The sequence below is a fragment of the Lithobates pipiens genome, unplaced genomic scaffold, assembly GCF_037356315.1.
Source record: "Lithobates pipiens isolate NorthernLeopardFrog02 unplaced genomic scaffold, aLitPip1_a1.2 Scaffold_22, whole genome shotgun sequence".
Lineage (NCBI taxonomy): Eukaryota > Metazoa > Chordata > Amphibia > Anura > Ranidae > Lithobates > Lithobates pipiens.
In genome coordinates, this window is record NW_027507784.1 from 328546463 (window position 1) to 328562139 (window position 15677).

The following is a 15677-nucleotide window of genomic DNA, read 5'->3' on the forward strand; positions in this document are numbered from 1 at the left end:
TGGAGTAAGTATGGGATTTTTAAGGTACATATACTGGGAAATGGATCCAAAAAATATGTGTTAAAAGAAAAACATTGGTTTTAGATTTTTTTTTTTTTTTTAACTAATGTAAAAAAAAAAAAAAAAAAAAATTCACAGCGAGTTCATATAATACAGTCCTTATGAATACAGCAAGTATTGATGTTCCCAACATGTTTCGCCCTCAATCTGGGCTATAGTCCTTATGGATACAGCAAGTGTGATCTAGTTCCCACCATGTTTCGCCCTTAATCTGGGCTTCCTCAGGGAATGCTGTCCACTTAGGACCCAAACCTTTACCAGGATGTAGGACAAATATATCATCTAAACTGCAATCAATGGAGATTCAAGAATTCTACAAAGCCACAACAAGCCAAGGGCCTTAGGAGGCATTTGAGGACCAAAATAAATATGATTTGCAGAGACGCAAATCAACCAGGGACACACAAATTTCCAAGACCAGCCACTCCTATATAGAGTTGTAGTCCTGTAGAGTGTATGTGTGTCCCTGTGGTCCCGGACGGATATTTTTTATATAATGTATAATGTAAAAAAAAAAAAAATGTGTGTGTGTATATGTGTGTATATATATATATATATATATATATATATATATATATATATATATATATATATATATATATATATATATATATATATATATATATATATATATATATATATATATATATATGCACAAAATAATAATATATGTATGGAGATATGATGTATATAATAAAAAAATAATATAAAATGTTATATATATACACACAAAATAATAATATATGTATATTAAAAAAAAATTATATATATATATATATATATATATATATATATATATATATATATATATATATATATATATATATATATATATATACTTTTTTTTTATTTTTTTTGGATCTATTTCCTAGTATGCAGACCTTTGCAAATGCCATGCTTACTCCAGTATCCTCAAATAACAGTTTCTCTTGATTAGAAGGGCAGAGTGAAACCTCCCACACACCAAATTGCATTGCCGCTGTGTGGTGTAGTTGCAGGTAGCCAAAACATAATTTGTTGGGAATCTTATATTGTAAATCTCTAAACGTTCTTTACAACCACTTTAAATGTCATCTTGACCTGCACTATGAATCACCTTCTTGGTTTTTATAAGGTGAGCTCTTTGGACTGATTGTATTCCCCTTCTTTTATTTATTTTTATTTATTTTTTCACTTCTAAACAAAATAACTGTTCTTGCAGGGGGAAAAAAAAGGCTACCATCCCCATTGATATTGCTAAAAAGTCTGATTTAATACTCGTACCCTAGATGTCAGTGTTGTCTTGTCGCCTTTGTTTTTCTTTGTTCCACAGTAACTTTGCTTCTGTATTCTTACATCCCAGGCAAGCAAGCCGTGGTGGGTTATGAAGATGGAAGCGTGAGGATATGGGATTTAAAACAAGGGAACGCAATACATGTCATCAAAGGTAAATATGTTGATAGTTTTTTTTAAAGTAGAACTTTGGGGAGCAATTAGAAATTGATATGATGTTCGACATGAAAAGTTACCCCTGTGTGTGTATTTTTCATGTTATTTCCCTTGTAAACCCCACTAAATACTTGTGGATCCTGCCAGAGATCATTTCTAGTTGCAGGGTGACAGCACTAGGCTGCTTCTTAAGAAATTATGTTGTTGTCGTCTTTAATGGAGTTGTAAAGGCAGGTTTTTCTATTTTTTTTATTTTATTTATTTATTTATTTTTTTATGCCTTCTGTGTGCAGCAGCTGCCCTCCAGCACTGCCTAATACTTGAGATCCCTCTGTCCAGCCATGTCCACGAGTGTCTCAGCCATCCAAGATTCTCCCGCCCTGATTGGCTGAGACACGGACAGTGGGACCATTGGCTTGCGCTGCTGTCAAAGTCAGCTAGCCAATCAGGAGAGAGGTGGCGGGGCCGGGGCTCCGTGTCTGGACACAGGGAGCTGTGACTCTGCTCGGGTGCCCCCATAGCAAGCTGCTTGCTGTGGGGGCACTGAACAGGGGGGCAGGATCACAGAAGAGGCACCGCCAGGCTCCTCTGTGCAAATCCACTGCACAGAGCAGGTAAGTTATAACCTGTTTTGTTATTTTTTTATTGGATTAAAAATAAAAATAGACTTTACAATCACGTTTAAAATGGAACTATAAGAAAAACTTTTTTTTTTTCCCCATTTGTGAGGGGTTATAAGCCATATAAGATTGTTTTTCAGCACCTGTGTCCCATTGGAGAGATTTCCCTTCACTTCCTGACTCATAGCCAAACAGGAAGTGAGAGGAAATCCCTTCAAATTTAGGGAATCCCTTGGGGACCCTCGGGTCACCAGAACAAGTGTCCCCATTTGAAGATTTCCTCTCTATTACTTTTTCTGGGGACAACTCAAACTTTTTTTTTTTTTTTCTTCTTCTTCTTCTTTTACTTTCAATAATGATGATAAACAGGACAAATAGGGTATATCTCCTTAATGGGGACACGGCAATAAAAACTGACAGGTGTTCTATTTCCTCTCCACTCTATCCAACACAACTTTTGCCTTTAGCTATACTTTAAAGGGGTTGTAAACCCTCGTGTTTGTAATAAAAAAAAAAAGTCATACTTGCCTCCACTGTGCAGTTAGTTTTGCCCGATCCTCCTCTTCTGGGTTTCCCCGGTGGTGCTGGTAGCTCCTCCCCACATCGGGTGTCAAGGTTAGCTCTCCTTGGTGGACACTCCCAAGTTTAGCTTTTCTGTATTCACACACAAAGGGGGACTCTGCCCTCTCCACCCAACCCCCCCCCCCCCCCCCCCCAGCGCCCACGTCATTGGATTTGATTGACGGCAGTGGGGGCCAATGGCTGCGCTGCTATCAGTCTATCTAATCAGGACACGAGACACACCAGCTAGATCTGGTGTGCTCGTTCCCGGCTGGAGAAAGACGGCGTTCAGGTATGTAAGATGGAGGGGCTGCAGCAATACAGAAGGTTTTTTACCTCAATGCATAGAATGAGGGTTTAAAACCCCTTTTAAAGTGGAACTTGTATAGAAACACAAAAAAGTGACAGCAGAAAAAAAACGGTAGTCCAAGTCTGCCTTTTTTTTTTTTTTTTTTTTTTTTTTCATTCGTCCCAAGAATGTTTGGAGTCATTCACTTTCTTACTCAACACTGATTTTTTTTTTTTAAGCTACTAGCAGTACTAGTAAGCAGGTAGGAAGGTACAAAAAAAAGAAAAAAATTATAAAAAAATTATAAAAAAAAAAAAAATTATATTAAAAATATCTAAAACATATATATATATATATATATATATATATATATATATATATATATATATATATATATATATATATATATATATATATATATATATATATATATATATATATATATATATATATATGTATAATGTATGTTTTAGATATTTTTAATATAATTTTTTTTTTTCTTTTTTTTATATTGTGAAAGATGATGTTACGCCAAGTAAATTGATACCCAACATGTCACGCTTCAAAATTGCGCCTGCTCGTTGAGTGGCAACAAACTTTTACCCTTAATCTCCATAAGCAACGTTTAAAAAAAAATTCTACAGGTTGCAGAGGAGGTCTAGTGCTAGAATTATTGCTCTCGCTCTACCGATCACAGCAATACCTCACGTGTGGTTTGAACACCGTTTTCGTATGTGGGCGCTACTCACGTATGCATTCACTTCTGCACGCAAGCTTGTCGAGCTAATCTTTTACCTTTACAGATTCTCAATTGGATTTAGGTCTGGACTTTGACTGGGCCATTCTAACACATGAATATGCTTTGATGTAAACTATTCCATTGTAGCTCTGGCTGTATGTTTCGGGTCGTTTTCCTCCTGGAAGGTGAACCTCCGCCCCAGTCTCAAGTCTTTTGCAGACTCTTAACAGGTTTTCTTCTAAGATTGCCCTGTATTTGGCTCCATCCATCTTCCCATCAACTCTGACCAGCTTCCCTGTCCCTGCTGAAGAAAAGCATCTCCACACACTTTTCACATATTTTTATTTGTAAAAAAAATTGAAAACCATTCATCATTTTCCTTCCACTTCACAATTATGTGCCACTTCGTGTTGGTCTATCACATAAAAAAAATAAAAAATAAAAAATTACGTTTTTGGTCGTAACATGACAAAATGTGGATATGAATACTTTTTTAAGGCCCAGTGTGTTTCAAGTTCCCTTTTTAACTTTCCCTTTGCAGTGTAAATAATAGGCGATTTAAGTACACCAATCCAGTGCAGAGCAGCAGGTTCACTTTGGGGCCGGCTCTGGCATCTACCAATTCTCTCCCCTTGCTCTGTTCACAGGGGGAAGCAAAGCCCCATACCCAGTACTTCAGAGAAATGGGGGGAGCAGGTGACCTGCCTTGTTCAGCCATGCCTACGGATTAAGGTTTTACACTTTCTCAGTGTCATCTTCTTGTCCCTGCTCTAGGCACTGATGGTCATACCCGTCCTCTGACATGCGTGTCTTCAAATGCCGATGGAAGTCTCGTGCTCACGGGCTCTGTGGATTGTGATACAAAGATGGTGAACACGGCCACTGGAAAGGTGAGGTCCCTTTTCTGCCCGACTCATATATATCCTATATCACATCACATCATATCATATATCATATATATCGCACACACTTTTTTTTTTTTTTGTTAAAGCTTAATTGAACAAACTAAAGTTAGAAGCTGATTGGCCGCCATGCGCAGCTGCACCAAATTTTGCACTCTAGAGTTTTAGTAAATCAACCCCTATGTGTCGCACAGCAGAATTCTAAAAGATGTAGCTTTTAATCATTTCACCGCTTCCACCGTAAGTGGCGGCGGCAGCAGTACTGGCATTTAAACACTTCCCATCCAAGGACGTCATACGACATCTTTGACTTTCAGTGGGGATATCTGAATGATGAGTGCAGCTATAGGCATCATTCAGATATCCTTGTTTTCAGCCGGCGATTCTGTGCAGCATGAGAACGATCATAGCGGCGGTTTTTCTGCTTAAAGCGGGGTTCCACCCTAAAGTGGAACCTCCGCTGATCGGATCCCCCCCCCCCCCCCCTCCGGTGTCACAATTGGCACCTTTCAGGGGGGAGGGGGGTGGAGATACCTGTCAAAGACAGGTATTTTCACCCACTTCCGGGCATAGACTCCCACGGGAGTCTACGCCATTTCCTGTCCTGCCGCGCTGTCTGCTGGGACACACACGGGTCCCAGTGACAGCGCGGAGAATTCCTATTGCGCTGCGCGACTCGCCCATGCGCAGTAGGGAACCGGGAAGTGAAGCCGATTCACTTCCTGATTCCCTCACCTAGAATGGTGGCGGCAGCAGCCGAGGGCCGAGTGATCCATCGGCCTCCGGCTGCCGGCATCGCTGGAACCCGGGACAGGTGAGTGTCCATTTATTAAAAGTCAGCAGCTGTAGTATTTATAGCTGCTGGCTTTTAATATAAATATATATATATATATATATATATATATATATATATATATATATATATATATATATATATATATATATATATATATATATATATATATATATATTTTTGGGTGGAATCCCTCTTTAATCGTTCTTACAGGCGACACCCGCAACCCCCCCCGCCATCCGGTGCTTCTCCAGGCTCTCCCGTGCCATCGGGGTCCCGGAGAAGGAATCTGCCGCCGCCGCACCAGATGGTCACCAGTCATATCTCTATGACCATCGGAGGCCCGGGAGCGACGTTATGACATGATGTCTGGGCTGCGAATGTAAAAGCCGCAGTCACAGCTGGTAAGCATGAGATTGTGTTTTTTTTTTTTCCAATCTCATGCTTTCCAACATGGAGGAGAGATGTGGGGGTCTAATTGACCCCGCATCTCTCCATGAAGAGGACCTGTCATGAACGATTCCTATTGCAAGGGATGTTTACATTCCTTGTAATAGGAATATAAGTGATAAAAAAATTAAATGTAAAAAAAAATCATTTAAAAAAGGCCCCTGTCCCCGATAGCTCGTGCTCAGAATCGAGTGCACACGCGCGTCCCACCCACATATGTAAACGCTGTTTTTAACCATACGTGTGGTATCGCCGCATGCGTTAGAGCACAAGCAACAACTCTAGCTCTAGACCTCCTCTGTAACTCTAAACATGTAACCTGTAAAACTTTTAAATCGTTGCCTATGGAGAATTTTAAGTACCATAGTTTGGCTTCATTCCATGAGTGTGTGCAATTTTAAAGCATGACATGTGGGTATCTGTTTACGTGCCGTAACTATCTTTCACATTATACAAAAAAATTGTGCTAACTTTACTGTGTGTGTGTGTGTGTGTGTGTGTGTGTGTGTGTTTGTTTTTTTTTTGTTTTTTTTTTATTATCACGAAAATGTTATTTTTCCAAAAACAATACGTTTGAAAAATTGTTGCACAAATACAGTGAGAGATAAAAAGTTGCAAAGACTGCCATTTTATTCCCTAGGGTGTCTGCTAAAAAAATGTTTTGGGGGGGTTCTGAGTAATTTTCTAGCAAAAGAATTGATTGTTTTTATATGTAGGAGAGAAGTGCCAGAATAGGCCCGGTATGGAAGTGGTTCACCAAAATCCCAATCTGTAGAACACTTCCTGGGTTTAGAGCGGTCATACCCCGGTGTCTTTTGCTGGAGAAGTAGCAGTCTGTGATCAATGAGCTTCAGCAGATCTATTTTACAAATTTTTTGTTCTTCTTGCTGTACAGGTGGTCGGTTTATTCAAGACAGAAAGCAACGTATCAAAAGCCTCAAGACGGGAAGATGGGGAGTCCGAGTCTAATTCTGTGGAGTCTCTGGGCTTCTGCAATGTGTAAGCATCTTTGGACGCTGGTAGTCACCATGTTTTTGTTAGACTAGGTTTGTTTGTGCCCCTGAAATGTTACTGGCTGGTAGAATTTCAGTAGGCATTACCTACATGGGCTTGGATACATGTGGGCTCCCCGTGGCTTTTAGACATTTAAGATTTCAGTCCCAAATGCAGTTTGGGGGTCACACACCCACTCCTGTACGCCTGTCAGATTTGTAACTTTTTTTTTCATGCAGGTGTGTCTGTGCAGGCGTTGCATCTGCATTCACTTGCATAGGCTGTGTACACGCTGCTTTGTGCGCAAACGCATCCATGCCAGCGCTCAACTGAATGAGGCCCCAAGTAAGACTCCAGCACTTTGACCTACCACCCAATTCTAACCATCCTCCAAAGCCCCCCACCACCTAAGGTGAACATACCTTTTTTTTTTTTTTCCCCTGCAGTCTTCTAGCTGGCGTGGTGCTCCAGGGGAGGGCATTTTTTCCAGGACTGAGCAGCGCTCCCATAATGACTAGGGAGCACCGGCCAGCCCTAGAGTACTGTGAGCCCAGTCTGATTGATAATGGGTGGGCAAGTGTAGAGCAGGCTGGGTTCACAATAAATGGACAGAATAATATGACCATACCGTCGCCCAACCGAGAGCTCCCAATTACTCCTTGCAATCGGGAGTTTTCTGCTCACGTGACAGCCAATCGTAGTCACGTGATCTTAAGCCCCACCCCGCCTCCCAGCATCATAAACCTCTTAAAGGGCCAGAAGGTGCCGGCGCTAAGAGGTTAAAGTGGTTGTAATCTCAGAACTTTTTTTTTATTTTTTTTATATCTTAATGCATTCTATGACTCTTGTGCAATTGGAGAGCCCAGCAAGGATGTGACCGGCGGCATCCAGCTCCATGCACACCGTGAGAGGAATAAATGTTGTACCACCCACTGTGTGCTGTCAAACAGTCAGCGATGAGGATTTTGTCGCTTTCTGTTTCAGGTCTTTGTTTACCTGGCCATTTAATAGCCAGGGAAGCGGCCGATCAGACAGATCTGTTTCTGGTCGGATGCAATGGAGGCCAGAGGAGAGATAATAGACTCCAGATCTCTCCCTAAAGAGTACTTGTCACAGATCATGCTGTCACAAGGGATGTTGTTCATCCCTTGTGATAGCAATAAAATTGGTGAATTTTTTTAATTGTTTTTTTAAGAAGTCCCCGTGCTCATGTGCAACGGTGACCACGCATGTAGGTTCCACATGCGTATGTAAACAGCGATCACACCACACACATGAGGCATCACCGCGCACGTCAGAGTGAGAGCAATCATTTTAGCCCTAGACCTCTTCTGTAACTCTAAACTGGTAACTTGTAAAGGCATTTTTTTTTTTCAGTTATTTATTTTAATTTTTTATTGAAGGATATGCAACAGATACAATTAAGAGGTAACTTCGCAAGAACATACAATCAGTAGTTAACATCAGTAACCTAACCAATACTCTGATATACTGCAGAGGAGTAAGGCAAATACTTATGGTATCAAGAAAGAGATAATGCTTCTAATAAATTGCCATGACCCCTCCAATCAATTTTTTGTTGGAAGCAATCTCTCCTTTCTGAAGAAAAAAGATCAGCCAGCTCACTGTGGGAAGTTTATAACTGTGTATTACTAGGTTCTGTGCACACCATTCTTTTATTTTTTTTAAATACCTGAAGTTGGGTAGAAATCCGATATAGACCGAGGTGAGGAAAAGAATACTAGAAGGGGATGGAGAGAGGAGAGAAAAATAAGCAATAAATGAGCAATAAGGTGGGATATGTCATCTCCCAGGAGCCGGGGTCGTCGAGTCAGACATTAGGGTTCACTGGCAAAAATCTTGATAGCCGTCGGAGAAGCGGTATTGGACCCAATAAAACCATCTGGTCTGATGTTCCTCAGTCTTATCTCGCAGAACCGAAGTCAAGTCTTCCATTTGCTCTGTATCCTTCACCCTTGCGAACCATTTTGTAAAGGCTTTTAAACATGGCCTATGGAGGTTTTTTAGGCATCGTAACTCGGTGCCATTCCACAGGCGGACCGTTTTTAGAGCATGACCTGTTTGGAATCTGTTTACTTGGCGTAATATCTTTTATATTCTACTAAACAATTTGGTGTTATATTGTATTTTTGTGCATTAAAATCCATTAAAGTGAATTATTTTTTAATTTTTTTTGAAAGATTTCAGTTTGAAAAACCGCTGGAGCAAATATCGTGTGACCTAAAAAATGTGCAATGCCCACCATTTTATTCTCTAGGGCTTCTGCTAATAAAATTATATATAATGTTGGGAGTTCTAAGTCATTTCTTTAGCAAAAAAAGTTGTTTCGTTTTTTTTTTTTTTTTTTTTTTTTTTTTAACATGTCGGAGAGGAATGCTGGAAGTGGTTAATATGTATGCATATTTTTTTTTCTTTTCCCAGGCTGCCCCTGGCAGCAGTCGGTTACCTGGATGGAACTTTGGCAATTTATGATATTTCAACGCAGACCTTAAGACACCGGTGTCAGCATGAGGTATGTGAGCGGCCATCTTGTTCTTTGAATTAAATAAGGACAGACATAAGGGGGTGGATTTACTAGACCTGGAGAGTGCATAATCTGGTGTAGCTCTGTATACAAACCAATCGACTTCCAGATTTATTTATTTCTTTTCAAAGCTTAAAGTGGATGTAAACCCAATGTCATCCTTTCTAAACTACTGCCATAGGGGTTATCTATAAGGATATAGATGCCTCCTGCATGTATCTTTACCTAACAAATGTCTCCCCTCTGTCTGTTATGAGACCCGAAAAACTGCAGATTCTGTGGGTGGGTCTGTTTGGAGCTCGGTGGGTGGAGTCGTGATGTCAGTAGACTCGCCTCCCACCTCTACACTCCCCTTGTCAATATGCATTTTCTCCTGTGTATTTCTTACACTGAACTTCTGCTATGATTTCTAACATCCAATGAAAAGACGGGAAAGTAACCACTTGACTTCAGCATGCCTAATTATGCTGAGATTTATCTCACTGAACAATAAGCGGATTGCTCAGAGCTGGATTAACTGTTTGTGGCAAGACTGGGCTCAAATGATAGGAAATCTTATACTCTACATTATGACATCAAAAAAAAATTTGGGGTTTACGTCCACTTTAACTGAACAAGCTGAAGTTAGAAGCTGATTGGCTGCCATGCACAGCTGCACCAGATTTAGCAATTTCCAGTTTCAGTAAATCAACCCTGAGGTGATCATATCATTAAGAGCTGGGGATCCTAAAAAGGCTGAAATCTAAATTCAAAACCTGAGCAGAACTCGTCTTAACTTCAGCGTAGATCCTTATTGATAGCTTGTCCATTCCGTCCTACCTTCCATACATTCCTATTGGACCTTCACTATGATGGGCTGCTTCAGTGGCACATAGGTATGTGTGGGAGAGGGTATACAAGCTTTGACACTACCAAAAGTTTTTTTTTTTTCTTTCTTTACATAGTTAAATGGATCCATCAGCTACATCCAAACTATCCCAGGATCCCTACTACACCTGCAGTTGATTGACAGAAAGGCACTTTAATTGTGAACTGTGGGATAGTATTTTTATTTGGACCATTAAGCTGCACATAGATGGATCGAAATTCGGCCTGTTAAGCTCATTTCGATCCATCTATGGCCATTCCTGTTTGAAATTGATCTAATGATTGACTTCTATATCAATCGGGACTGTTGGAAAAACTTTTTTGTCGATCAGCTGTCAATCACCCTCCTTCCACCTGCTGGTTGATTGTGGAAAAAAAAAAAAGAGGCATCTATGGCCAGCCTCGATTTCTGTCACTATGTACGTTAACCCGTTTCTGCCCGGCCTATAGTCAAATGATAGCTGGGTGAGACTGCTCTAGATTTGGGTGGAGGTCATGGGTCCTCCCCAGAACACACGCTGCCCTGCAGTGCAATCTGTCACCCATGTGGGTCCACTGGACACAGCGGATGACAGATCAGTGTATCTGTCTTGTACCATGTGATTTGCTGTGACCAATCACATGACAATTTCTATATGGATAGCTTCCATTCATTGTGTACTATTGTGGTGTTTTCTGTGATTGGTCACAGTGATCACTTGCTATAGACAGGGCCAATCACAACTAATCACAATAGTAAACGCTAAATTCATTGATTTCATTCAGTAAAAATGGCTGTTTTATAATAGTGATATTTGCTGTTATAAGCAATTGGTGTGCAAAAAAAAAAAAAAAATGGTTTGACAGCTCTCATGAAAAGGGGGAAGGGTATGCCTGCATATCAAAAAGGATGTACAAGTGAATATGAGAGATGACCGCACTAAGGGAGCAAGGAGGGAGGGGGAATCCTTTATGGGTAAAGCTACAAAGGGAGGTAAACTAAGGGGAAAGTAATACTGAGATTATGCAATAGGCCCCCTAACCAGAGGGCGGAGACGGACCTTTATCACAATTTGGATTAGCGGCAAGAATGGGAAGTGTCATTATAATGGGGGATTTTAATTATCCAGACACAGACTGGGTGGAAGGAACTGCGCATTCATTTAAGGCTCGCCAGTTCCTAAATGTCTTGCAGGACAAATTCATGGGTCAGATGGTAGATGCACCAACTAGAAACAAAGCGTTACTAGACCTACTGATTACCAATAAGACAGACCTGATCACGGATGTGGAAATACAGGGCAGTTTAGGTAACGGCGATCACAGGTCAATTTGTTTTAGTATAAATCACACAAATAGGAAACATAAGGGGAATACAAAGACATTGAATTTCAAAAGAGCCAACTTCCCTAAATTAGGATCCTTGCTAGAAGAAAATTGGGATAAAATCTTGGTAAAAAAGAACATGGAGGAGAGATGGGATTGCTTTAAGAGCATATTAAATAAGGGCATTAGCCAGTGCATCCCAATAGGAAATCAATTTTTTAAAAGAGCTAATAAAAGTCCTGGGTGGCTTGACTCCAACATACAATATGCATATAAAAGCAAATGAGAAGGCCTTCAAAAAATACAAGGCTGAGGGATCATCGTCAGCATTCCAACTTTACAAAGAATGCAACAAGAAATGTAAGGGTGCAATCAGGGCGGCTAAGATAGAACATGAAAAACACATAGCGGAGGAGAGTAAAAAAATCCCAAGAAATTCTTTAAGTACATAAATAGTAAGAAAGGGAGGTCAGATCATATTGGTCCCATAGAGAATGATGGAGGGAATCTGGTTACTAACGATGGAGAGGTGGTGAAGGTATTGAATTTATTCTTCTCAGTCTTCACGAGGGATTCGGGGGGGGGGGGGGGGGGGGCTTCAGTAACCAAAACTGCAACGTTTATCCTCATGACATGTCACAGGAAGCACCTGGGACCAGATGGCTTGCCCCCGAGGGTCCTTAGCCACTTCTGGACTGCCGCACGCCGATGTACATCCCTAGTTTTGGGACAGATATCGTTGTTATGGCAGCAGCTAGCTGCCATAACCCCGGTATTACCGTGTTTGGCCGGCGGTCCGGTACAGGATAAAAGTGGTCTCTGAGGCGGATTCGCCGCAAGATCACTTTTATCTATGGCGGGATAGGAGCCCCCCTCTCCCCCCCCCCACGATCTGGAGGCGATCGCGTCTGTCCCCTGGGCTTATGTGGAGGCTTATGTGGTCTCCATGACACTGCAGGGCGGAAGCGACGTCATAACATGACTATTGCCCATAGCTTTTAAAGGGGCATTTTATTTTTCAAATTTTTGTAAATGACAACATTTTATTTTATTTATTTATTTTTTTATTGCATTTTAGTGTAAATATGAGATCTGATGTCTTTTTGATCTCATATAAGAGGTCCTGTCATACTTCTTTTTTTTTTTTTTTTTTTTTCCTATTACAAGGGATGTTTACATTCCTTGTAATAGGAATAAAAGTGACAGATTTTTTATTTTATTTTTTTGAAACCATGTAAAAGTAAAAAGTAAGGGTAAAATAAATAAGAAAAAATAAAAATAAATTTTAAACGCGCCACGTCCCGCTGAGCTCGCGTGCAGAAGCAAACGCATACGTGAATAGTGCCCGCATATGAAAACGGTGTTCAGACCACACATGTGAGTTATCTTCGCAATCAGTAGAGTGAGAGCAATAATTCTAGCCCTAGACCTCCTCTGTAGCGCAAAACATGCAACCGGTAGAATTTTTTAAATGTCGCCTATGGAGATTTTTTAAGGCTAAAAGTTTGTCACCATTCCACGAGCGGGCGCATTTTTGAAGCGTGGCATGTAGGTTATCAATTTACCCGGCGTAACATTATCTTTCACAATATAAAAAAAATTGGGTTAACTTTACTGTGATCTTATTTTTTAATTCAAAAAAGTGTATTCCCCCCCCCCCCCCCCCCCAAAAAAGTGCACTTGTAAGACCGCTGCGCAAATACGGTGTGACAAGAAAGTATTGCAATGACCGCCATTTTATTCTTTAGGGTGTTAGAAAAAAAAATGTATGTTTGGGGGTTCTAAGTAGTAATCTAGCAAAAAAATAAATAACGTTTTTAACTTGTAAACACCACATCTAAAAAAGAGGCCCGGTCTTAAAGTGGTTAAGGAACTCAGTCAAGTAATTGCCAGACCGTTGTTCCTAATTTTTACTGACTGAAGTGGTAGCAGCTGGTTGGAGAAAAGCCAATGTAGCACCGATATTTAAAAAAGGGCCCAAAATACATCCCTGGGAATTACAGACCAGTTAGCCTAACATCAATAGTATGCAAGCTCTCGGAGGGGATGAGAAGGGACTATATATAAGATTTTAGTAATGACAACAGTATCATTAGCAGTAGAGCTCTAATTAGCAGTAATCGGCATGGATTCATGAAGAATCGTTCTTGCCAATCCAATCTACTAACCTTCTATACTGAGGTGAGTTGCCATCTAGATAAAGGAAGGCCCGTAGACGTCGTGTATCTGGATTTTGCAAAAGAGTTTGATACAGTTCCCCATAATCCTTTACTGTACAAAGTAAGGTCCATTGGCATGGACCATAGGGGGTGAGTACATGGATTGAAAACTGGCCACAAGGGCGAGTTCAGAGGGTGGTGATAAATGGGGATTACTCTGAATGGTCAGGGGTGGGTAGTGGGGTCCCCCAGGGTTCTGTGCTGGGACCAATCCTATTTAATTTGTTCATAAACGAACTGGAGGATGGGGATGGGATAAACAGTTCAATCTCTGTATTTGCGGATGATACTAAGCTAAGCAGGGCAATAACTTCTCCGCAGGATGTGGAAACCTTGCAAAAAGATCTGAACAAATGAATGAGGTGGGCAACTACATGGCAAATGAGGTTTAATGTAGAGGAATATAAAATGATGCATTTGGGTGGCAAAAATATGAATGCAATCTATACACTGGGGGGGAGAACCTCTGGGGGAATCTAGGACCCAAAAGGACCTGGGGGTCCTAGTAGGCTCAGCAATGCCAAGCTGCTGCTAACAAAGCAAACAGAATATTGGCATTAAAAAGGGGATCAACTCCAGAGCTAAAACGGTAATTCTCCCTCTCTGCAAGACTCTGGTCCGGCCGCACCTGGAGTACGCTGTCCAGTTCTGGGCACCAGTCCTCAGGAAGGATGTACTGGAAATGGAGCGAGTACAAAGAAGGGCAACAAAGCTAATAAAGGGTCTGGAGGATATTAGTTATGAGGAAAGGTTGTGAGCACTGAACTTATTCTCTCTGGAGAAGAGACGCTTGAGAGGGGATATGATTTCAATATACAAATACCATACTGGTGACCCCACAATAGGGAGAAAACTTTTCAGCGAAAGGACGTTTTAAAGACTCGTGGCCATTCACCAAATTTAGAAGAAAAGCAGTTTAACCTTAAAATATGTAGAGGGTTCTTTACTGTAAGAGTGGCAAGGATGTGGAATTCCCTTCCACAGGCAGTGGTCTCAGCGGGGGGCATCGATCATAAAAAAAAAAAAAAATATTAGATGGGCACCTGAATGACCGCAACATACAGGGATATACAATGTAATACTGACATATAATCACACACATAGGTTGGACTTGTGTCTTTTTTTTTTTTTTTTCAACCTTGCCTATTATGTATATGAATGGCCCAGGGGCAGGATGCCAAACATCCGGATGACTTTGCAGCAGCAAAGATACCCGCTTCCGCCCCATTCCCCCCCCCCCCCCCCCCCCACCGAAAGGCGTCAAATAAGCAGAGCTTCCCCTTTTGGGTGGAGCTCCACTTTAACCACTTGAGGACCGCCTCACGCCGATATACGTCGGCAGAATGGCACGGCTGGGCACAATCGCGTAGCTGTACGTCATTCTTGCCCAGCCGTGGGTCGGGAGCGTGCCGCTGGTGGCGCGCTCCCGACCCGGTCCTGTGCTCCATGGCCGCGGGACCAGCGGACCCGATCGCTGCTGGTGTCCCGCGATCGGGTCACATCGCTGAAGAGTGAGGAGAGGTCTGAGTAAACAAACCTCTCCCCGTGCTTTCCTGTGTGGATGTCACGATCGTCTCTTCCCTTTTATAGGGAAGGACGATCAGTGACGTCACATGCCAGGCCACGCCCCCTACAATAAAAAAAAACATATAATGTCATACATAACATTACACTGCCCCCTTGTGGTTAACTCCTTCACTGCCAGTGTCATTTACACAGGAATCAATGCATTTAAAGTGGTAGTAAACTCCCCTGTCGTTTTTCAGCCAAGGAAGCTGCCATCTTTGCCTCTATTTAATCTTCAACTGCTATGGTGCTGCACATGTGATTCGTTATGACACCAGCCATTGGATGGTTTGATAGTTTGGCTGAGAGCGCAGCCAATGTGCAGTTAGCATTCCTGGCA

The 15677-nt window shown here is 41.4% G+C and overlaps 1 protein-coding gene across 1 annotated transcript in view; it reads left to right on the forward strand.

Moving 5' to 3' along the window:
- Positions 1-15677, forward strand: part of AAMP (angio associated migratory cell protein) — a 57113-nt gene that overhangs the window by 26272 nt on the left and 15164 nt on the right. The window contains exons 7-10 of the mRNA XM_077449636.1: positions 1403-1486; positions 4472-4587; positions 6738-6841; positions 9278-9368. Coding sequence (XP_077305762.1) covers positions 1403-1486; positions 4472-4587; positions 6738-6841; positions 9278-9368 — 395 coding nt within the window. The remainder of the gene's footprint in view (positions 1-1402; positions 1487-4471; positions 4588-6737; positions 6842-9277; positions 9369-15677) is intronic.